Source organism: Lepisma saccharinum, chromosome 2 (genome assembly GCF_977018435.1).
Source record: "Lepisma saccharinum chromosome 2, izLepSacc3.1, whole genome shotgun sequence".
NCBI lineage: Eukaryota > Metazoa > Arthropoda > Insecta > Zygentoma > Lepismatidae > Lepisma > Lepisma saccharinum.
In genome coordinates this window covers 26,889,651-26,913,514 of record NC_139230.1, presented here as the reverse complement: position 1 = coordinate 26,913,514, position 23,864 = coordinate 26,889,651, and the positions used below count along the sequence as shown (strand labels likewise).

At 35.0% G+C, this 23,864-nt stretch overlaps 1 protein-coding gene and 1 non-coding gene across 2 annotated transcripts in view; one reads left to right on the top strand and one right to left on the bottom strand.

The window, feature by feature from the left end:
• Positions 1 to 23,864, bottom strand: part of LOC145983966 (uncharacterized) — a 97,638-nt gene that overhangs the window by 46,591 nt on the left and 27,183 nt on the right. Inside the window, exons 9-16 of the mRNA XM_083117190.1 lie at positions 22,227 to 22,363; positions 18,535 to 18,663; positions 12,949 to 13,116; positions 11,659 to 11,824; positions 6,979 to 7,091; positions 5,196 to 5,294; positions 3,231 to 3,444; positions 651 to 837 (exon numbers count right to left, since the gene is read on the bottom strand). Coding sequence (XP_082973316.1) covers positions 651 to 837; positions 3,231 to 3,444; positions 5,196 to 5,294; positions 6,979 to 7,091; positions 11,659 to 11,824; positions 12,949 to 13,116; positions 18,535 to 18,663; positions 22,227 to 22,363 — 1,213 coding nt within the window. The remainder of the gene's footprint in view (positions 1 to 650; positions 838 to 3,230; positions 3,445 to 5,195; positions 5,295 to 6,978; positions 7,092 to 11,658; positions 11,825 to 12,948; positions 13,117 to 18,534; positions 18,664 to 22,226; positions 22,364 to 23,864) is intronic.
• On the top strand, positions 12,262 to 12,332 carry TRNAT-AGU (transfer RNA threonine (anticodon AGU)). Its single transcript has one exon. It is a non-coding gene; the product is annotated as a tRNA-Thr (tRNA).

Genomic DNA, 23,864 nt, shown 5'->3' with positions numbered 1-23,864 from the left:
ATAGGCAGCAAGTACCTCTCGACATGGAGCTCTATTAGTTAAAATTCCAAATTTATGAGTGTAGAGTAATATCCCTTGTATAATGTTTAGTTTTGCATTTTTCACATAGAAAAGTATCAATTACTGTTGACTTACACAGTTTCATGGAGAAGTGATTATTGAAAATACTTTTGCCATTCACATAAGGTGAATGTGACATTATGTCTCCGATCACAGACTGGTATTGTCCTGTTCATTTCATATTTATCATTATTTTCTTTAATACAGTGCTCTGACAAAAATATAATCATGTTGATCATTGAACAAAAATAAATTGCTTCCATCTGATATAGAAGTGGAAATTCGTAGCTGGGGAGATGTTTAGTTGAGTTTGGGAATAAGTGGAGGGATATTTGTATGAATTAACATGGAGAGGCAGTAGGAGGGGTGGGGGGCTTACACAAATTATTCTAGCTGGTGGGTTGCTTTATAAGAAATTTATTAACTGAGGGGATAGCATTGCCCTCACCACCACTGAATACTGATTTAGATATAAAATATTTCTTCTTTCCACAGAAATCTGTAGCTCTCTTTGTTTTAATACAAAGAAATAATGACAACACAATAGAATAAAATTCCAAAATAAATCAAATTAAGTTTTAAATACTCACCTGTTGACCTTTATGTTTAGAGCATCTGCAATGCATACTTGCATCATGTCCATCCACTGTGAAGCTGGGTACACATCTAATCCATCCTCTATTGGAACACAAAGGCAAGTTTGAGTCTCCATTGTGTAATGATATTGGGATCCAACTTCAAATTCACCTTTCAGTACATGTTGAACTGAATTCTTGTCTGAAACAAATATTTTAATATTACATAATTAATTTTACTGATCTAATAAGTATTTAAAAAATCTCCAACATTCATATTAACAGTTTATCACTGGCAGTGAAAAAATATTTTTAAATTAAAAAAACCTGGCTGCACTGTTGTCAGTAGCATAGTGATTCTCACTAGATCTGTATTTTCTTCAAATTTTAGATATACAATCAAATCACCAGTTTTATGTTACACTTGGATATGCAATTCTTAATTCCAAAAAATTGTCACTATACATTTTCATGTGTCCAAAGTGCAGGACACAAGCTTTCCATCTATATGCCACATGATGACTGCGGGACTAAAAAAGGATGAAACCACGTTCCCCAAAAAAAGGGAGTCTAAAGTTAGGGAAGAACTCGAAAATTTCAAACGGAAAGGGGGGTCGAGTAATACCTCATTTTTAGGAGCATGCATATTTCGTTTTTGACGAAAAAACGAAATTTGAAAAAACACATTGTAGTGTTAATTTTTCATGTTTTTGAAAGGTGTGAAATGCATTTTGTGACCATGTTTTGTCACGAAATAATGCGAAATGAACTGCAAAAAGCGAAATTAACTCTTAAACATGAAATTTAGGGTTTATTCACCGATGCGACACCTTCTGAGGTCTGAATTATCCTGAGAGTTATGCAATTCCAGGAAAATTGATTAATTCTGCTGTTAATATTGGAGAAGCAAAAATGAACTCATTTACACAGAAATAAACTTAATACTCTGATAACTACATAAATGTGCTATTAGAATTGAAAAGTTAATTCTGTGGAATAAGTGTAGTTTTTAAATCAAATTTAGGATTATATTCACAATTTTAAAACCAAAATGTATTTTTATATACCACTTTTCATCCAATTTTTCACCGCTATAACACCGATATTTTCTTTTATTTACCACTTTTGAACCCGAAATTGACTCAGTTCTTGTACCGAAACTTTGCTTTTTTATTTACCAAAAATATGTGCCTCTACTCATTTTAAAGGTCACAGAAAACGTGAAAAGGATGCAAACATGATTTTGTAATCCACTGACCGGTTTCAAAATGGCAACCAAAACAATTCCGACCCCTGAAGTTGGTGTTCGAAAGTGAGGAAATCCAAACTCATCACTACAATTTGCAGAGTAAATGCCGGAACACGCCTTCTGCAGTTATTCTACTCTGAACAATGACTGTGTCCTCTGACCAAGTCTAAATTTGGAAAGGGAAGGGGAGATTAGCCTAGACTTGAATTTCCAAGAACCTACAAGGTGCACCTTTTCTCATGGCTGATGACCTTTTTGACAGCAAGGGGTCTCTAAAGAAAGCTCATGTGAAAGTGCACCGGTGCATTGTTATATGCGAACACACTTGTGTACAAAAACCTGGCAGGCTTCAAAGTAAAACTTGAAACAGAAGCAGTGAATTCCTATGGGGATACTTGCAGAGACCTGACTGCGATGTCATGTGCTTCTTGCTGTTAACGGAAACTTGAATGCACATTCACAAATCTAGTGCAAAAATATTTTCCCAAATATTCTTCACAACCAAGATAAGTTGAAATAGATATAGTCTCATTTTTTAGGGTGTGACTGAGGGGGTGGGGGAGCAAAGAGACATTCTTGCCCCTCCTCTGTGGCTTCTTGGCTTCTTCACATCAGGCAATGCTGAAAGCACTTGTGGGTAGAGGCAGTCAACCAAGGGAGGATCTTTCATTTCTTGGCCATTTAGATTTGTTTTAAACGCCATGTTCAGGGCTGATGGCTTAGTTTTAGACCTCAGAGAGAGGTAACACCATTCATTCTTATGTTATCTTCACATGTGATTTTGTTTTTTAACCCATGCATATAACACAGTGTCATGTAGGTACATTTAGGGGATGTGGGGGTAGGACCCACACATTCTCAATCTCTGACAATTTGGAGATGATAGGTTGAATCCCCACCACAGGCAAAAATAAATTTGTTCACCTGAAGAGGTGCTCTCTTGAAACGAAGTGTTAGAATAAGTATAGGAAAAAGCACTAGACAATGGATAATGTCCAACTAACACCACTTATTATTAAAGAACAATCATCATTAGAGTTCAGAGAATTGTTAAATAATGACATACTAAATTCAGTTTTATAGGTACTAAGGCAGGCCACATGAAAAGTCATGATGGACTTTTATGACTTAGATGGAGGACTCTTGTTGCTGTAATAATGAATGTTTGAGTTTAAAGTTGCCACTTACTACTTGCCCACAAAGGATTATATTTTAATTAGTTAACGTCTAAAACAATAAATGTTAATATAATTTATATACTAAAAAATAGTTTACGTTTGAATTTAAAAGTTCAAACTTGTGGTTCACAGAGCAAGTTATTTGCAATAACATAAAATATTTCTTACCTACAGTACTTTTCAAAGTTTCCTCTTCAAGTGTTCTCACCCTACCTTCTTCTTTAGGTGCCTTCAAACACTCTTTTATTGTCAGTACTGGTTTTCTAACATCAGTGTAGGATACTTGAACAAGTTTTACTGCACTATTGGCCAAGGTTTGTGTATCTGCTACAATTAATCCAATTGGTTGTCCAACATAACGAACTTTTGATGAGCAAAAGACCTGGAAATGATAATTCAGTTAATTCACTGTAATAAGCTTAAGGTTCATTTTTCCACACAGTTTTGCTCATGATCAATTTCGCCACCTGTCTGGAAGTTTCAGCTTCAGCTACTAGACAGGTGGCGAAATTGATCACAAACAAAAACGGTGTGGAAAAATGAATCATAAGCTTATTACAGTAAATTACCATATCCACAAACGGATATATTTAGATACAATGATAATTTAGTTGTTAACTTTTCATTGAGAAATTTGAAACAGCATTATGTGAAAGAACTCTAAAATATGTAGTCCTTTAATATCATATTTCTACTGTGGCTTTAACCCGCGATCGGTCGTGGGTGAGCACCGCGCTCACTTTAAATTTTAATGAAGTGCCATTTTAACAGTATTTAAAATATTGGCCTGTGGTGCTCTCTAGCTGACTTTTAGAGTTTCACGAGCGACTTGATCACATTTTTATGAGATGACGTAAACGGCATTATTAGAAACACCATTGTTCTGGAAATAGTGTTGTCATACTGAGCGCAGAGCTCTAATGCAACCAATTACATTATATATTTTTTTATTTACATATGTGCATTATTTAGTCAATAGGTCTATTCTGTTTCTAGTGAGTTTTCGTATCTATATGTTCTTGTCATGAATAGAAAATTCGAAAAGTGTCTCAGTGATTTTATATCATATCAGATTTCTGGAGATCAGATGGAACTACCTCAGAGGAACATACGCTTTTTGTTAACGCTGAGACTTGTTGGTTTCGATGCTGTATACTATGCTGTTTGAAAACAAATAAACATTTTGAAACAAAAATGTAATGAATAAGAAGGATTATAATAAACAGATCATTACAAGTACAAAAAATAAATTTTAAAAATTAAAATATGGTGAAATATGTCTGAAAAGCAAGGGAGCGCCACGCTCACCTGCGACCGATGGCGTGATTCGAGTGAGCGCAACTGATCGCAGGTTAAACCAATAAAGTGATAGAATGCTTGCTTTCGATGAGGATCATCAGGTGTTTAATTCTCCATTCAGACAAATTTTCGGAAGGTGTATGGCATCGGACAAAAAGTTTATCCATGCTGAGAAATTACCATCAATCTCTCTGTATTTAATGAGGTGGAAGGAAAAATTAAGAGTTCCAGCATTTCCAGAAGCTATTTCAATGGTAGTAGGCAATCATGTGCCATGTTGAATGTACCCCTGGAGATGCCCATGGTGACAACATCCACCTGCCTCTCTCCCAAACACATTTTTGAGAACTGTTCGATTTTGTGCTCAAAAGTAAGTGCAATTTCCTCCAGTTGAAGTGTTCCAAACCTTTTATACATTTCTGATTTCAAATTGAGTACTCAGAATTGTATAAACTCTCCAAGGTTCTTAATTTGATTCACAATTTCTTTTTGATTGATTGTGTATTATATTAGCAGTTTATAATTTCTAAGTTCACAGAATGTGCAAAGTTGGAAACTTTTCACCACAGCCTTTTGCACCTAATTCAGGGACCAGTCTTAAAGTTGGCTACTCTCAGATGGTGCTGAAGCGAATGCTATGATGGTAAATTTATGAGTTTTGGACTTAGAAATTTTTTTGAGCGGTTAACTAAGAAGTTGCGAAGTGTACATATTTTGGCACAATAATGTAAGTATCATACTCAGGACACATGGCTTTTAAGTCTTCAATACTAACTACTGTTAAAGACAATTTATAAGTAAAAAATAAAACAGTTTAAATTGTTCCTTGCTTACTTCTTCTTCTTCAGTGTTAAATGGTGGAAATATTGGAGTATATGTATTTTTTCCAGGAATATCTTTTGCTGCCAGAAATGCTCTTACACCTTGAACTTCCTGCAAGAGATATAAAAAGCAATTATGAACAGTGGCATACACAAGGGGGGGGGGTTACGTGGTTTAAACCCCCCTTGAGCTTTTGAAATATTATGAAAAATGCTGTGGAAAAAATAAAAATTACCAATTTATCACTGTCAAGGACCTGCGACAGTACCACTACTGCTACTACTAACAATAATAATAATATAATAATAATTTGAATTATTATTCCCATGCAGCATGGAGAAAAGCACAGCATTCCAAACACGGATCTTTAAGAGTGAATGCCTTGAAAATAAACACGAATTCTTGAAAATAATATATAAGGGCAACTATGATTTTTAAAGAGCAAAAAAGTAGTTTTGTATCTCAGCTGCAACAATGTTCAATGATCATGTATTTTTTTGTGTGAACAACGAGCATTAACTAAAGAAAGTTCTTGGTTCGTTGAAAGCGGCTAATGTATAGACAAAGGCTAGGCCGACAATAATAACTCAGTCACCAGTCTGCCTTCCCGCGGCACGTTTGAATTTCTGAATTGAAACGACAATCAGCTTAATATATTGTAAAATGTTTTGTTGGTAACAACAGTGAGACACTCCAGATGTGAATTATCGGGGATATTTATGTGGCAACAAAGCCGGAAAAACTCCCACCAATTCCAGGAATCTAATCCAGATCTCCCGCATGGTTGTCAGATGCCCTACTGACCAGACCACCGCAGCTTCTTGGATGAGTTCCATACTTTGATTATATCAATTTATTTTAATATATTTTCTTGTTTTTATGGATTTTCTTCACACTTAAAATGTCTCATTTCGTTGAGTAGACATTATTTCTTAAGAAAGAAAAAAAAATGCTCTAGAATTTGTTAAAATTCGAATTACTAGAAATTAATTTCACTTTATTGCTTTCATAAATACTATATTTATGTAGATCTCTACTACTTAATAGTAGTAGTGGTATTAGTAGTATTATTAGTAGTAATTCAACTAATTATTTAATTATAAGTATTATTATTAATTAATTAAAGTATAATAAAACAAGATAATGTGAATTTGGAGAAAGTTTTAGATATAACCCCCCCTTTATGAAATCATGCGTACGCTACTGGTTTTGAAACAGTAATATTAGTTGTATACATACATACAGGCTAAAGATGAATATTTTTGAGTATCTGCAGCTTTTAAACAAGGTCTCAACAACATCAATAACAACAAATGTTAAAAGCTATTGGCCTTGAAGGCTTATACTCTGTGAAAGTGTGTGTGTGTTACATAACAACACACTGAATATTTTTAGTATATATAATTTTAAAAGCATAATAATTCCTCAACTATTCACCCTTGAATAACTTGAAAAGCTTGCATTAATTTCTATTTATACCATTTCCAAGGGTATTGTTTATTTCTTTTTAATTTCTGTAAGCTGATCAAATTTAGATTTGCTTCATGCAAACCTAAATGATTCAAATCATATCAAATGTGTTTATTGATATAATTCTTGCAATATGCATGCATAGTAGAAATAATGAGTTTTGGTTTTATAAAAGAGAAACTTTGATTACCTCAATGTAGTAAGTAGATCAATTGTTTTTCTATTTAAGTTGCATTTAGTTAGTAATTCATCTTTTATTTTAAGCTTTAAGTCTGTACCTACTTAAATCTAACACTTCAATAAAGAAGAAAGAAATCATACTCACAAGAGCTTTTGAAGCATCAATAGATTGTATTGTTCCAAGTTCAGATGCCAAAACAAGAGCTCCATGCAATTCCCCAGGAAAGGTAGGAATATCGTTAACATATTCACCTTCTCCTAAAAATGATAATATAATTAGAAAAGGCTTTGCCTCAAGCTAGCAACAGGAAAATTCATCTCACTTGTGCTAATTTATTCACTGATGTAACACAACACAAATACACACTAGATAGCAGTACAAGGAAATGCCACAAACTAGAGCCAACATGGTCGGCCCCCATGGCAGAGTGGTTAGCTCATCATGCTTTGACACCAGGGGTCCCAGGTTTGAATCCCAGCCTGGACATGGATGTTTGTGAGTGTCCATTCATCAATTTCATCATATCATTACTCATCCCCATCTTCACAAATTAGCCAAAAGTGGCACAAAAAGCGAAGTAAAATAAAGCAAATCAATCAATCAATCAAAAATAGAGCCGACATGTTATCCACTCTATGTGAACAGGATCAAGATGTTGCAAAAACTTGTTAAAAGGAGAAGTCGCCATATCATTCAGCTGAAAAAATGCCACATGATCTTGCAGCAAAAAATAAAGAAAACTTGACTGTCCACATGTTTTGGACACGCTGTGACTCTATTATTTGATGTTTCTTTGTGCTTTGTAGGTACAGTGTGTTATCAGGTTGTATTTTGTCAATGGAAAAGTTGTTTAAAAGCTGTGCAATCAGGTCACAAAATGTTTAGCAAACTTCATTTAATAGAGATGCTAATTAACCTAGAGTTTTGTGCTGCTGTGTGTGTTTTTAACACACACTTATAGGTATGTGTCTTGCAAATGCTTATGTAATGCCCAACTTTTTGCTGCTTAGCCATGAATTCCAATGTTAACTTTCTCCCAATGGCTTTTGTATGTAAATATCCAGCTCTGAATCAGTAGCGGCTCGTGCCTAAAATAACAGGTGAAGAAGTACATTTATAGGCAATGAAAAACAAATCGTAAGTGTCAGTGGGCCCCCCACAATTTAAAACGTCTTTTGTGTCTTCATCCGTCCATCTGGAAAATGGTGTCTGCAACAAATTACACACCAAGTCATTTACTGGGTTCATTGTACAAACCACAGCTCAACACATGAACACAACACACGATAGGAAACGCGAAACACACACGCGGAATAAGATCTCGCGAGAACGCAACGATTTTGCCACAACCACTGGGTGCAATGTTTTCTGTCGACGAGAGAACTGATGCACCTAGATGGTGACACCCGTTCAATTCCAATGCTAGGTGACGTCACCGTTGCCATGACAACCGGCTAAAGTCTTCCGCAACCTGGCGGTGTCTGCTCTTGGTTTGTTTATGCTACGACGAACTCTTCACGTGCGTAGCGCCGAGCGGCGTATTATTTGAGTATTATCATGTGCGTTCTGCTGGGAAATAGTTTAATTTAACAAGCAAATGAAAAATGTCAATATTAATTTGAAAATTAGGTGAAAACATCTGCACTTCTTGCACTTGGCCAGCCGCCACTGCTCTGAATTGAGACACAGTTGAGTGTAGCAGACAGTTCGAGAGGGTTGTTTTGAGTTTGCTTATGGAAGTGTGTAGGGACTCCTGCATGGTAAAATGTGGGAGCAAATTATTGCTGTGTTAAATAATGCTAACTCGAAATGTGCAAAAGGCAAACTAGATTATGGATCTACCAAATCATAAACTAGATTATGGATCTACCAAATCATAACAAGGAAACCTGTAAATAAGGAATAAAACAGTGCATAAAGTGGCAGCTGACTACCATTTGAGAGAACCAGGTTCGATCCCTGGTGGGGGAGAACAGATATTTTTTCCATTTGTTCAAGTGGCTCTGGTGCCCACTCAGCATCACACAAAGTGGGTACCTGGAGGAAACTCTGTGGGGTAAAAACAGCCAGAGCCATGGTGCTGATCATATCACCTCCACCTTCAGCTGTGATCAAGAAAGTGTGGGGCCCTAACTCCACACCCCCTATATGCCTTCATGGCGTGGTGCTAAGCACAGGGGAGCACTATACTTGACTTTATAAAGTGGACTTAATACAAAACTCAAACTCAAAAACTATCTATTTAATTATGGAAGCCAGTGACGTGCGGTGACGTCGACGCTTGGGGTAGCAATGAGTGGCGTGCCCAACGGATCATAACCCCCCCCCCCCTTTTAGGGCCCAGTATTCCTAAAAGAAGAACGTCAAATACAGGAAAAATTGCAAGGTTAGGAATGACTACAAAAAATTGTACACATAACTTCCACCCACTTTCGAAAATCAAAAACGATTTGATTTGACTACTGAGCCAGAGATGCCGGGTTTGAATCTCTGCTTGGCAATGGGTGATCTTTGTGTGTGTGCCCCTTTATCAATTTTATCGTATCGTCTTCGCGATTAGCCAAAAATGGCGGAAAGCGAAGTAAAATAAACCAAATCAAACAATCAATCAATCAATGATTTGATTTGATTCGCTTTTTTGATACATTTGGTTAATCGCGAAGATGATACAACAAAATTAATGAAGGGACAAACACAAAGAACACCCATGTCCAGGTAGGGGTTCGAACCCGGAACTTCTGGTGTTGTAGCGCGCTGCGGTAACCACTCCCCCACGGTTGGTTGATTTGACGTTTTAAGTCCATTTTATACACAGAAAGGCTAATCGGAACTAGACCTACAGTTTAATGTGGGATCCGAACCACTATATGCCTCCATCGGGTACAGATCCGGGACCACTTGCACTCCCCCCACGGAGGTCGGCCAACAACAAACATGTGAGGAAGGCGCTAACCATTCGGATACGTGGGTATCGGTAAAGCAAACTGCATTTTTCCTGAGTAGTAATTTTCAATTGAATTTTTGAAATATCATCTTTATATATGATTAACGTTTTTTCAAAAATTTTGCATTGCTTGATTTCCCTAATTTCCCTATCTCACGATCTCGTTACTGAAGGATCCGGACTCGAGCCCTGGCCTTTGCATGAGTGTTTCTTTGCAACCACTCTTCACCCGTTTAATTTATTCAATGTTCATTGTCATGGTAGAAATTAGGTAAAGTGATGGAAGAGAGAAGAAAATACAAATAATTTCCTCCCAGTGCATCTGCAGGGCACTGTGAAATCAGGAGCCTAGAATTCTCTGTTTATGATTGTCCCTCACGACTTTCCAAGCTCTTAGATACTTATTCCGATTAAATCTATACAGCTAGAAAAATCAATGGGTAACAAAACACACCTTTAAACAAACCTTTTTTCTACTTTCTTCAATGATATTCATTTGGCTTTTTGAGTTCTGGGATACATTTTTCATTTCTAATTTTTTCATTATTCACCGCAGGCAGAGTACAACACATACGGACAAGAATGCTGGCTCGTCACGAATTCCGGCCTGAATTATTCTTTGTGATTGTGAGGTCTGTTCATCATATCATCACTCATCCTCATTTTCGCGATAACCAAATGTGGCAGAAAAGCGAAGTAAAATATAATAAACCAAACCAACAACAAGAATTAGAACGCGCGTTCACTTGCCCAAATAAATACATCCGTATTTATGATTGTTTAGCTTATCCATTTTTTTATTGGAGGCCAAGAGATGAGTATATTTAAATAAAACACTACTAAAACGAGAGCAAGAGAGAGCGTGAGCAAATATTTGTTATTTAATCATTATATATTCCATATTTAAAAAAAAAAAGCATACAATTTTTATCTGCACATAAGACGTTCCAATTGCATAAATAATAAAAGTACATCCCATATTATACATACATATTGTATGTAGTGTAAATACAGAGATCATAAGTACTGCAGAAAAATTTATCCTTAGTTCTTTAGAGGATTTACAAAGGAAGCGAAGGGAATCCGATCCCCTATCTGTCCTATAGGAGATAGACTGGAGGACCTGAAAGCACGGGCTTTCAACCATTGGAGCGGGAGCGAGGGGGCAAGAGAGGTAGAGGCAGAAATCTTCCCTTTCCCTTCGAAAACCTGTTTCTACCTGGAACTGTGAGGCGGAGAAAGAGCGAGCTAGGCCGCTGAATGCACCAAGGGACAAGAAGTGCGTGAAAAAAAGTGTTGCATATGAACTGTGGCTTCAAGAAAACAATATATATTGTGATTTGAAAATAATTAGAGATTTGAGATTGATTGATCTATCTCTGCTAGACTAGCTACTCCTCAGTGCACGTCACTGATGGAAGCAGATGTTGCAAGATTAATTGATTGAGAATGTACACAAAAGTAACATATTTTCTAGCTTCAACTCTCCTCCCCCTCTGATGGATTTTTTTGTAATTTTACATTCTACATAAGAGTCAGAGTTAATAACACTGGCTACAGCAGTCGATGTGGCAATTGTCAGAGGGCTACCTCATCCTCAGCAAATTTTGCAGATCTGCTTGGACTTGGAAGAAAGAGTTGGATCTTCAGTTACCTCATGAGCATGTCCAACATGAAGATGAGAAGATTGGACAAACATTCATTGGCATGGGTTGGAGAGCAGAAAAGTTTTTTGGATGGAGCAAATGAGTATACATAGATAAAAGCTGGCATTTGTGGTGCTCTGCTTGTGAGATTTAAAACTAAAGCCACAAGATATTAAAGAAAAGTACATTTCATGGTTTCATGAATGTCTATTATTATATTTAAAAATTACTTGCCTGAACACTGAACAACAGCCTCCAGTTTTGGTACTGGTTGATTCAAAGGCCAATCTGCCTTGTCAGTCTGAAAGTTTTGTTCACCTGATGAAAGAGGACGTTGCAAATCATTTCCTCCACTTTTATAGAATGCTTGAGCTGACTCTGGTAGTATGTACAATACAGTCTGTGAAGAGCAAAACAATAACTGTAGAGTTGGGGAACTTATTTTAAAAAAGGTAATGTCTTACAGGTTGCTTTACTTTTCTTTCAAAAGTAAAATGTTACTTACATGAAGATTTGGTACACACAGGAGATGTATTATGTAGAATTTTCAGTGAAAAATGCAGGCTCGACCAGGACTCAAACCTGATTCTCTGGCATACTGTGCCATTTCTCTACCACTGAGCTACCAAGCCAGCCTGGCTTCATCTGATATTCTATGTAGTACATCTCCTGTGTGTGCCAAATCTTCATGTAATTTACATTTCTACACTGGGAGGAACCAAGCAACATCGACGCCTACAGTGTTTCAAAGGCAACAGATCCCATTGTGGTAGCACTGGCGGAGATGATTCCACACAGGTAAAAAAGTGACAGCGAAAAAGCAGGTGAAACCAGACCGGCTTGGTAGCTTAGTGGTAGAGCAATGGCACAGTATGCCAGAGACCCAGGTTCGAGTCCTGGTCAAGCCTGCATTTTTTGCTGAAAATTCTACATAAAATGTTACGTTTTTACCATATCTAAAAAGTAGAATGCCACTTTGAAAGTCACATATTACTTTGATATGAAATTAAATTTAATCATATTACATACTGAAAATTTAGCACATTAACAAGAAAATTGAAAAATCTACTACTTAACATGCTTGGCCATGCTTAAACTCAAATTTCCTAAAATAAAGCCATTTTCTCCCAATACTAAACATTATAATTATGATAATCCATCACCTAATTTTAAATTTCAAAATATGGTGTTTGAATATTTTCATGGAAAACATTGGGCATTCCTTTTTCAATATTGTGCTAATTTTGAAAAATGATTGCCCTGTAATTTTTGTCTCAAACATCAGAGAACCCTAGGAATATCAGCAATCAGTATCTGTAAATTTTACATCGATACTGTATTTGTATCAGCTATATGCTTTTAATGTCTTAGTAATTGACATCACTTAGGACTTCCAAATATGATATACTCCCAGTATGTATGGCTAACCCTCTGTGAACAATCTGCAATTATAGTCTAAAAAATATACATTTTTTGCCCACATATTAAATTGAAAACCTTCCAGAAAGTATGAACTAGTAGTACCTTGTAAAACAGAGCTTCTGCCAATCCCTTTCTGTACTCAGGTGTAGCATCTGGAAGTACATGATCTGGTTCCAATTCACAACTAAGAACTTTCAAAGCACATTTGACAGTGTTGGATACACCAAGTTCCTTTCCCTCTAAGTATAACTCTGTCTTTTTGGCATGAATCTGAAACAGAATTATTGCATATGTAATTAGAAATTACTTGCAAAACATTAGACCTTACATATTTTAAATTATATTTGCAAATAAATAAACTATATTGAAAAATAATCTGTACCCTTTATCACCTTACGAACATATATTTTATGAACAACTTCTATTGGAATAGGATTGACAAATAAACTGGGCTTCCATTACTAGCATGGGTGAAGTGGAAGAGACTATATTATTTTTATGAAAATGTGAACTTTGTATTTCGTAACACTGTACCAAAGGAAAAGATCCACAGGAAATGCAAATACCCTCAATGGTTCACTGGAGAAATTATTAAAACTTTAAAACTTAAGGAATTCATAGGAAATGCATGAAATACAATTATGATAGTAAAACAAAATATAGAGAAACTCGCAAAAAGGCAAAGGCAATTATAAATAAAGCATATCGTATGTACTTAGAGAAACTGAAGAAAGCATTAACAATAATGTAAAACCTTTTTGGAACTATGTACATAATAGGAAAGGTAGAAATGCATATTCAAATCAAACTATGATACATTACAGCAGAATTTTACAAACAAATCAAAGTATAGCTGACAGATTTGCTTCATACTTTCAATCTGTTTATGCTGAATATCCTAGCACATACGAAATTACCAATGAAGTTGAATTAAAGTCATCTAGTTCACTCACTAATAATGGGTTCACTGACAAGGAATATTGGCATGCACTAAAAAAATTAAAACCGAAAAAATCCAGTGGACCAGATGGATTCCTCCATATGTAATTAAAGCTTGCGCTGAAGTGCTTCAGAAACCTTTATATTTTATTTATAATTTAATAATGAAGACACAATGTTTCCCCAAGATTTGGAAATTATCTAAAGTCTGTCTAATCTTAAAATCAGGTGCAAGTACAAGAATTGAAAAATATAGACCAATTGCTGTAATATGTGCTCCAACTAAGGTTATTTGATTTGGTTTATTTTACTTCGCTTCTTGTGCCACTTTTGGATAATTTGCGAAGGTGGGGATGAGTGATGATATGATGAACAGACATCACAAACGTCCATGCCCAAGCCAGGATTCGAACCCGGGACCCCTGGCTCCAACTAAGGTGTTGGAGCAAATTTTATATACAAGGATATTCAAACATGTTAAAAACTACATAAGCAATACCCAACATGGGTTCTTTCCAGGTAGATATACTAAAATAATTTAACAAATTTTGTGCAAGTTGCATATAATGCATTCTATTGTAGATCTGCTGTGCACATAATCTATATTGTCTGTGCAAAAGCTTTTGATAAAATCAACCATGATATTCTTCTGCATAAACTATCAGGCTTTGGTTTAACAAATAATATGTTGAATTTACTTACATCATATCTTCAAGGTAGGAGACAATATGTAACTTGCAGGGTCAAAATCGTTTGAATATACTGTAAACTACGGTGTCCCACAAGGATATAATCTAGACCTAGTTTATTTATTTTGTTAGTAAATGATCTACCAACTTGTGTTAAGAACTCACAAATCCTTTTGTATGCTGATGATATCAAATTGTACAAAGTAATTAATGGTGTAGACGATACAATAGATCTCAAATAAGATATAGATAAACTGTGTGAATGCAGCTGCTTAAATTATCTCACATTTAATACAAATAAATGCTACTTTATGCAATTAACAAATAAAATAAATAATTTGAGGTGTACATATTCAATTTGTGGTAAATTACTTCCAGAGGTAAATCTAATCAAAGATCTCAACATTTTCATTGATTCTGCTTTGACCTTCAAAGAACACATATTATATATGGTAAATAAGGCCTACAGATCAATAGTTTTGTTATAAGGAATTCTAGAGATTTTAAGAATATACATTGTATTATAACTTTATATCAGCACAATAAGAAGTAGACTGGAATATGCATCCATTATTTGGTCTGCAATGTATAGATCATACAAAAACAGCATAGAAAGAATTCAGAAAAGGTTTCTAAGGTTTTTACAAAAAAATATGATATGTCCCCATGACAAAATAATGTGAATTATAATAATCTGCTTCACATATTTGGGTTTAAGAGTCTTAGTAATAGGAGAAAAATATTAGAACAGGCATACTTGTATAAAACAATTAATGGTATCTTGGAAAACAGCTCCTTTCTTGGTCGAATACAATTCAATGTAAGAAAAAATAATCTGTGCAATAGATAATAAATAATCTGACTTCTAAAATTTCAAAAACTTAGAAATATAAAAACTCACCAATAAATAGAATGTGTCACAGTTACAATATACTTGTTGCAAACAACCAATGTGTAGATTTTTCATTTCCACTTGACAGATATAAAAGAATAATAAACTCAGTACTATAGAAAACGAAATTCTGATAGAATATAGATTGTTAAATATAAATGTTACCATTTACAGTGAGCAATACTTAATTACTTCTTGCTTAAATGTATGTAGATAAGTGTATGTATGTTGTCATGTGTTACGTGTATATAATATGTGTTGTGCATGAATGAATATGTGTTTGTATATATCAGTATACAAAACTAAACTAAACTAAACGCAGTCTACATCTTCTGTAATTGGAGGTTCAATCCTCTGTAGAAGTACAAAGCATAAATAAATAAATATCACTGAAAGAAGCTTTTCCTGCTTCTTAAACTTAAAGACATTTGAATCATAGAAGGTATAAGAAACTAATCAACAAGCAAGTAACAGTAAACTGGTCCCATGAGTAGTAATATTGATGGATAATGATGACTGATGCAGGAAGTGATTACTAAAATTTCAAGAAATGCTACAAAGTTTTTGAGCTGCAACTGATATTCAGATCCTTTTCAATCAGATCTTGTAAACGAATTTTGATGCTTTTGATAGAATCTATCACACAATACTAAGTTGAGCCTAAATATCCATTAATTTTACAAAAAAATGGAAATAAAGAATGCATCCACAAATTAAAATGTAACAAAAGTGTACAAAAAATACCATAAAAAACAAACAAGTTGAATTTTCTGCGCTTTATGCTGGAGAACATATTTTTAAACTGTTCTAGATCTTAGCATATTATTGAAAAACAGGATATTCATTAGTAATATCAAATTACACCTAAATGTGAGGTGCTTAGAACCAAAGGGACAAAAGAAAATGTAGGAGTAAAACACCTTTAAAGTTGTTAAAGTCCTAACCAAAGTTCTGGGGCTGACCTCATGTTGAGTAGTAAGTACAGCATGCTACGATTACAGGGGTCCCATGTTCGAATCCTAGCCTGGGCATGGGTATTCTTTGCAAGTGTCTCTTCATCAATTCCATCATATCATCACCCATCCTCATCTTTGCAATTAGCCAAAAGTGGCAGAAAAACAAAGCAATAAATCAAATCAAATCAGTCAGTCAGTCAAGAGCTTTGAGTAAAACAAAAAGTAATTTTTTGTAGATAATACGAATTGCCAAGTATTTATGCCCTTTTATTGTTTGTTTACTGCATTGAAATCCATTGAAAATCATAAACTATAGCACTTTAACTATTAGCTGGTTCATACTTGCATCCATTTTCCTCCAAAGGTGACAGTTACACCCCTTTACTAGGTATCATCCTGGACTTCAAGTGTAATACAATAATAAATTATTCAAGCAATTTTTATTTAGTAGTACAGAATATCACAAGAAAAAAAAAGGTAAAGTGCTCCCCTGTGCTTAGCACCACGCCATGAAGGTGTATAGGGGGTGTGGGGGTAACGCCACAACAAGAAGAAACTGTGATAAACATGGCACTGTCTTTGTGTCACTATCCAAATTCCCAGCGAGTGCAAATATCTTCAGCAGATTCTTCATTCACAGAAACTGTATCATCAACAGTAAGTCTTATACTTCTCATTCCACTGGATTTGATACCCAGTGGAGGCACTTAGTGGTTCGGATCCCACTTTAAACTGTAGGTCCAGTCCCAGTTAGACTTAATGTGTATAAAGTGGACTTAAAACATCAACTCAATCAATCTTCTCATTCCAATGCATTATAAGTTGTGATGGACAAGGTGAGGACCACACCTACACCAAATACATATAACCTTACCCGACATATCTCTGCACTTCAATCCCTGAAGATGAGTTAGCTATTGAAAGCTCGGAAGCCTATCTGGAAATCACCTGGCCACCAGGAAAGCTTCAAGAAATCACCAAACTGGTGATTGTTATTGAACTTCACTATTCTGCCAAAGTCTTTGAGCACGCTATATATAGGATGGATTGATTGATTGATTTGGTTTATGTTATCTTGCTTTTCTGCCACTTTTGGATAATCGCAACAATAGGGATGAGTTATGATATGATGAAATTTATGAAGGGACACTCACAAAAAATACTCATACCAAGGCTGGGATTTGAACCCAGGATCCATGGCATCATAGCACACTATGCTAACCACTCTGCCATAGATGTTGACACACACACACACACACTCTCTCTCTCTCTCTCTCTCTCTCTCTCTCTCTCTCTCTCTCTCTCTCTCTCTCTCTCTATTGATTGATTGATTGATTGATTGCCTGTAAGGAGGAATGTTGCAAAATATACATCCAGTTCTTCATTATACTTACGTTTTTGTTCAGTCAACTTGCATTATCACTAAATATGATTAGATATGTACTAACAGATTGCAGAAGATGATGCACAAACCTTAGCAAGCATAAGGTGATTCCTTGTGATCCTCTCGATGCCTGTGTGCCACATAAACAAAGCCTAATTACAATATGCTTCCAATTTAATTTACAAAGAGTTTGTCCAATACACAGCCAGATGGGAGTTTACTTGAAAGGTCTAGAACTGAATTCACAACATGTACTTTCTTTATTGCTTGTATCTCAAAGACAATTTTAACAAAGTACACAATATTATCATTGAGACTTTCTTTTGGATTCAGCATGTTCACCACCTGTACCAGTCTTCTCTTCTCCTTGCAGATCTCTCTTTAAATTATCCATCTTCTTCTGTTACAATATTAGCATTTAAGACTATCATGTCTTGGGTTGTAAATTAAGGAAGCAACACTCATGTACAATAGCAAATGGCTGCCATCAATGACATGAAATTGTTTGGCACCACAAGTGATGTAAGTGCACTTGTACCGCTTTGCCCCTAAGCAGAATGGAGATTTAGGTGCATAGTTTAACAAGATGTTGCCAGTTGGCAACATCAAAGTGAGTCTCGCAGAATTAGTAACTGCACTTATCTCGATTTTTAAAATTATGTCACCTGCACCCCTTTGCTTCCAAGCGCCTCACTTGTGATGAACATCAAATGTTAAAAATGTCTTTTCAGGATAAACTTAATTGCAATAATTCACACCATAAAGTGATCTTACTGCACATAAAGAATCGAAAAGTCTCTTGAAAAACATTAAATACTATATACATACAAATTTAGGATTGATTCCACCATAAACAATCCTTGGTGTTCCAATTACTTTGTGGTTTTTACTTTCATCCAAGTGTATCAAAAATCCAGCATTCACATAAGCATGTGCATTTTCATACCTTGGCATTATCTGGAAAAAATAATAATAAAGTAAATATATAAGGAGCTTTTCAATTCATGGAATTTATAAAATACACTTTTTTTTTAAAATCTAATTTAAAACTTGTACTGGAAACTGGACATGCTTTCAAACTTTTAAAAAAAATTGAACTTCCATGGCTATACAGACTAATGATTCCATTGAAACATATAAGGTAAAGTGCCCAAATATCGTCCACTAAGCCAAATCTTCAATTCTGAAAATTTGTTTAAAGTTGAAAATAATACAACCACTGATTGAAGGAATTCAACTCCAAACCTACTAGTACTCCTGGTGTAATTCTACTAAATAAATCTTTCTTAACCAAAAAAAGATAAATAATCAAAAGAACACAAATTTTGATTTTTCAAAAAAGGTGTCCAAATTTTGTTCCCCCCCCCCCTTTCCAGTTATCATCAACTAATTTGTTTTTATGGGAAATTTGATTAAAACGGTGTAAAAATCTCTTGTAATAAATTTATTGAGATGAAAACATGTTTATGCATTTTTATACTTAAGTTACATCTTTTTACCCATTCAGACAAAAATCACAAAAACAAAGTTTTTGACTTTTGTTGAAGATGAACACATCTCGTGGTACCACTTGAAGCATTTCGAACACTTTGCCCATTTCTCTCCTTGCTTGTCTTGGGAAAAATGCTTTCCACAAATAGGACATGATGCATCTTTTCATCGCTTGAACTATGCTAGTCATCGGTGGACACCAGAGGAACTTGTATTTCATCCTCAGATGCGCTTGAACTTGAGTCATATTTCTTTGTTTTCTTTTTGGGAGATTTTGTCGATGATGTTCCATGCTGATCTTTATCTTCAATGATGAGACATTTCTTGACCTTTGATTGGGATTGTTTCTTCTGATGCTCTTCCGCCATTTCTTTATTTTCCATAGAGGCTTTTAGAGACATCTTATGTGAACTTCCTGTTACCAAGAATGAGGTCCTGGCTCTAGAAGATGTGGAAGGTTGGATTACTGGAACTTCCTGGATGTCTGTTGGACTGACCACTTGAGGTGGAGCTGGAGCATTCTGGTTGTCATCATTCCATCCATTGTTAGGCACCTCTGGCTCTTCAAGTTGTCTAGCTATGCAGTCATGCTCTTGAACGACATTGAGATCAAATGAATGAATTCCAGTTTTCCTAAATCCATTGACGGCAGTTTCAAGAGTAGTAGCACAAAGGTATGCTTCACAGAACAAACTGGATACTTGTAGTTTTCTCACAATTCTGTTTGGGTTAGATGCCAACCATTGCTCTATAGCCTTTGTGTATAGAGTTTTCAGAGGAAACATAAATGCTACATTCAAAGGCTGTAGCTTGGCTGTTGAGTGAGGAGGAAGGCACGTGTCCCCTCGGACCCCCCGCTGGCTTTAAACTTTACGTTTAATATCTACTTTTTATTAATTAGCATTAACTTTCTTTTCAAGAATAAGACATAGAAGTGTTAAACACATTATAAAAAGGTTGACAAGTGATCATGCATCAATCGAAACTAGTCTAAGTGGTCAGGAAAAAAATAAAATATATCACAAGAATGATACATAATGGGGGACGGATTTAGGACTCTAGTTATAACAACAATGGCGACTGCTCCTGACCAAACGACTGGATGTTTCCTCTGAAACGACATGGCTGTGACAACTGGAACGCAATATTCAGGTACTAATCTATAATTATCAATCACTAAATCATGAAAAATGCACCGCGAGGCGTCAATATAACTGTTTCAAATTGATTTAACAATCTAGCAAGCTTTCAGACAAACTATTTTTTGAAAAATTAAAGTGTGAATGAACAGAATAAACCAACTACGTCACTGCCAGTAGGCAACCAAATGGTTCTGAAGATTTTCCTGCTGCTCTCGCAAGGTGGCAGCACTTTCCATGGAAGTTAAAGAGGGGGACGAATTTAGGGCAGGGGACGGATTTTGGGCACTTTACCTTAAATATATGGGGTTTGTTTTAATTCATTCAAGCATAGTGGATCCAAACATTTGTTCAGAATTTTTGACAAATACTAAATGCATTACAACAGGTTATTTTTTGGTTATGTAAATATTTTACACTTTTTTTAAAAAAATAAGAGTAATGTATTGAAAGCTGCAGGGGTGCCCACGAGGGGGTTCCTGAGTGCAGGTTGCATTCACAGAACTTTAGGGGCAGTGATGGAGCCAGAGGGGGAACAAGGAGGTGGAGGTCTCCTGGTTTACCCATCGAAAAGTAACAATGCCAGTGCAACTAAATAGCTATAAATAACTGCAAGTTTTCATCATAATGCTTCAGAAATATGACCCCCATTCACATCTGATGGCCCAGTAGGATTCACAATAAATTATATACAGGGTGATTTACTATGTAGTTAATGCAGAATATCATCATCCTTATCCTTTTGTGTTTCCAATGTCATTTACAACATGTGTTTCAGTACATTTAATTCGGTTTCTAATGTAAAAAGTTGCAAAATGCTTCAATTGGTACTTAATCTGCATGAAAATGTTGAAAGTGATCTTATATATCATCACCTAGACACATATGAGCTGGGTCAATTAACTTTGGCATATTCAAACAGTGCTCTACATTGTCAAATGTTCACCTCAATACATTTTGTCAGATTCTGCACTCGCTTCTATGTTATTTCTCATGCTTTGCAGGATATGGGGTATGTGTTGATCCAGAGTTGACTTTTAAAAGACCCAGACGAAGAAGTTAAGTCAAAGAGAGGGGGGGGGGAAGCACAAGTTTAGAGATAATGTACCCCTCAAGGTACATTTCTTGCTTGAAATAGTCTTCCAGCATGCATTAGTTGCACAAATCTTCAAAATATTCTCAGATAGGAGGGTGTTTGTCTGAAGAAGACTCAGACAAAAACATATTAATCCAACTGTTTTGTCCCATGCTAATGACACATCAGACCATAACTTGAATGGATGTTGATTCAAAATATGTAGACATTCATGCATTGTGTTAATTGGTGAATCCACTTAAATAACCTGACATGTCCACAATGTTGGGATTGATAATCAGAACAGCACCTCTGCTCACATTTTTAAATTCAGAGTGCTTACCTAGCAAGTATACATGTAGGTATAAACTACCAAAATATTACAATAATCATAATAAAACATTTGTATTTTTTAGGCACAATTAGGCTAATTGAGATTGGAATTTGATTTGTTTGTTTCAGTTTGGCTTTAAGTCCACTTATGCACAGTAAGGCTAATCAGGACTGGACCTACAGTTTAAAGTGGGATCCAAACCACTATGCGCCTTCATTGGATATTGAACCATAGGACCCCTTGATTACAAGGTGACGACACCATCAGGGAGACCAAGATGGAATTTGAATAACTTAAATGTGGATTTGAATCAAAACTTTTAGATAGATTATTAAAAAAAAAAAAATACCTTTCTATCATAAACTTAGCAGTCCTTCCAAATAACTACACATTCAAAATTACAGTAAAACATTAAAATTGTAAAGCATATTAGGTTTCAAGAATCTTTATCAGGTAGCATTATTAAGAATGACATGCATACCTTGTATGTTTTGAGGTAATATCCTTTACCTAAAGCAGGGAACTGAATACTGTGTATAATTTTCCTTGTCATATCATGTTTAAGAAAATGTTCAAGACCTACTGTTTGTTTCACAATTTTACCATCTTTTTTTTCAGCTGTAAAGAAAGGAAAAATATAAGTTATAATTTTCTTCTTCAATAATAGAAAAAAATTTAAAACTAATTATATTTTCAGTAATTGGCAACAATCAGAATTTATTACTTAACTCACTAAACATTTCAGCACTACAAAGCATTTCTACAAACTTGGACATTAAAACTGAGAGAGAAAAATATGGAATGATACACACATGCACAAACAGAGAGAGATATAGATAGATAGATAGGAGGAAGAGTGAGTGACAAAGAGAAAGAAAGAAATATTGACGCCTTGATGAGTTTCTTAGTCTAAATCTACTTTGTACTCCATCCACCCACATTTTTCCCCAGAATAAGCTATTTAATCCTCAGAACCATGGCACTGAGAACCAAAAATATAAGATTCAAGGAAAAATATATTTTATGTGGTTCAATTCCTATCTGAGTGCTGGTAACAGCTCTGTTGCATGTAATTGTTAGTGTATTCTGTTGCAGTTAAGTGTTCTTCTCATTATATACATTGTTATAGAACAACCATGTAGATCAATTACAGCACAATGGAATTTCTACATGTTACCTAGAGTGAACACAAAGTTAAAAAGTTAATATGAAGACTATGTTCCACTAATCTGAAACTCAGAACAATACGTAGCACATTCATCAAATTATAAACATCTTGTAATATAACTTTCATACGTACTCACATTTAAAGACCATATTCTGGGTGTGTCACAAGGCTTTAATCAAGATCATAGAATCATAGAATACAGGAATTATTTTTTTATTGATTAAAAATTTTAATGGGGGCATCAGCACTCTAAAAAGACAGCAGATTCAACTAACTAAAACATGTTGAAAAACTAAAATCAATATAATATAATATAAATCAAGATGAAAGCTCTTGTCCTTATTAACCCTTCACTGATATACATATTCCAAAGTAACGTAGTTGGTATACAGTGAGTGTCATGCTCACACATGAATCTTATTGTTTATTGTCATTTTTCGAATATCTTTTTACATTAATCATGTTAAAAATAGTTTATAAATATGTATTGCCTAATATGTATCACTTATAAGTTAAAATTTATTTTATTATTTTATATAATCAAATTATATTTTGGTATTGCGACATTACTGATTACCTATTACCAGAGACAAATTATCAAGAAAAACATAACAATGTTTATAATTATATTAAGAATATAATTTTGATATTTACTAATTTGCAAAACACTAGTAATAAATTCAATAATATACATATTACTTGTTGACAAGAGATGTATACATTCTACTTTGTAGTTTCAACCCAACCAATATAGTGAGGGAAAAGAACAAGTAAAATAAGTTCATCTTCATAAGGAGATTGATCCATGTTGCTATCATTATCACTTTTCAATGACTCATCAGCAAACTATCTTCTGGGCCCTAAGGATCAAACATTCTACCCAGGTTTTCTCTTTTCTCATCATTTGATTTAGCAAGCCATGCTCAGAACTGCTGTTCTTCATTTGTGACA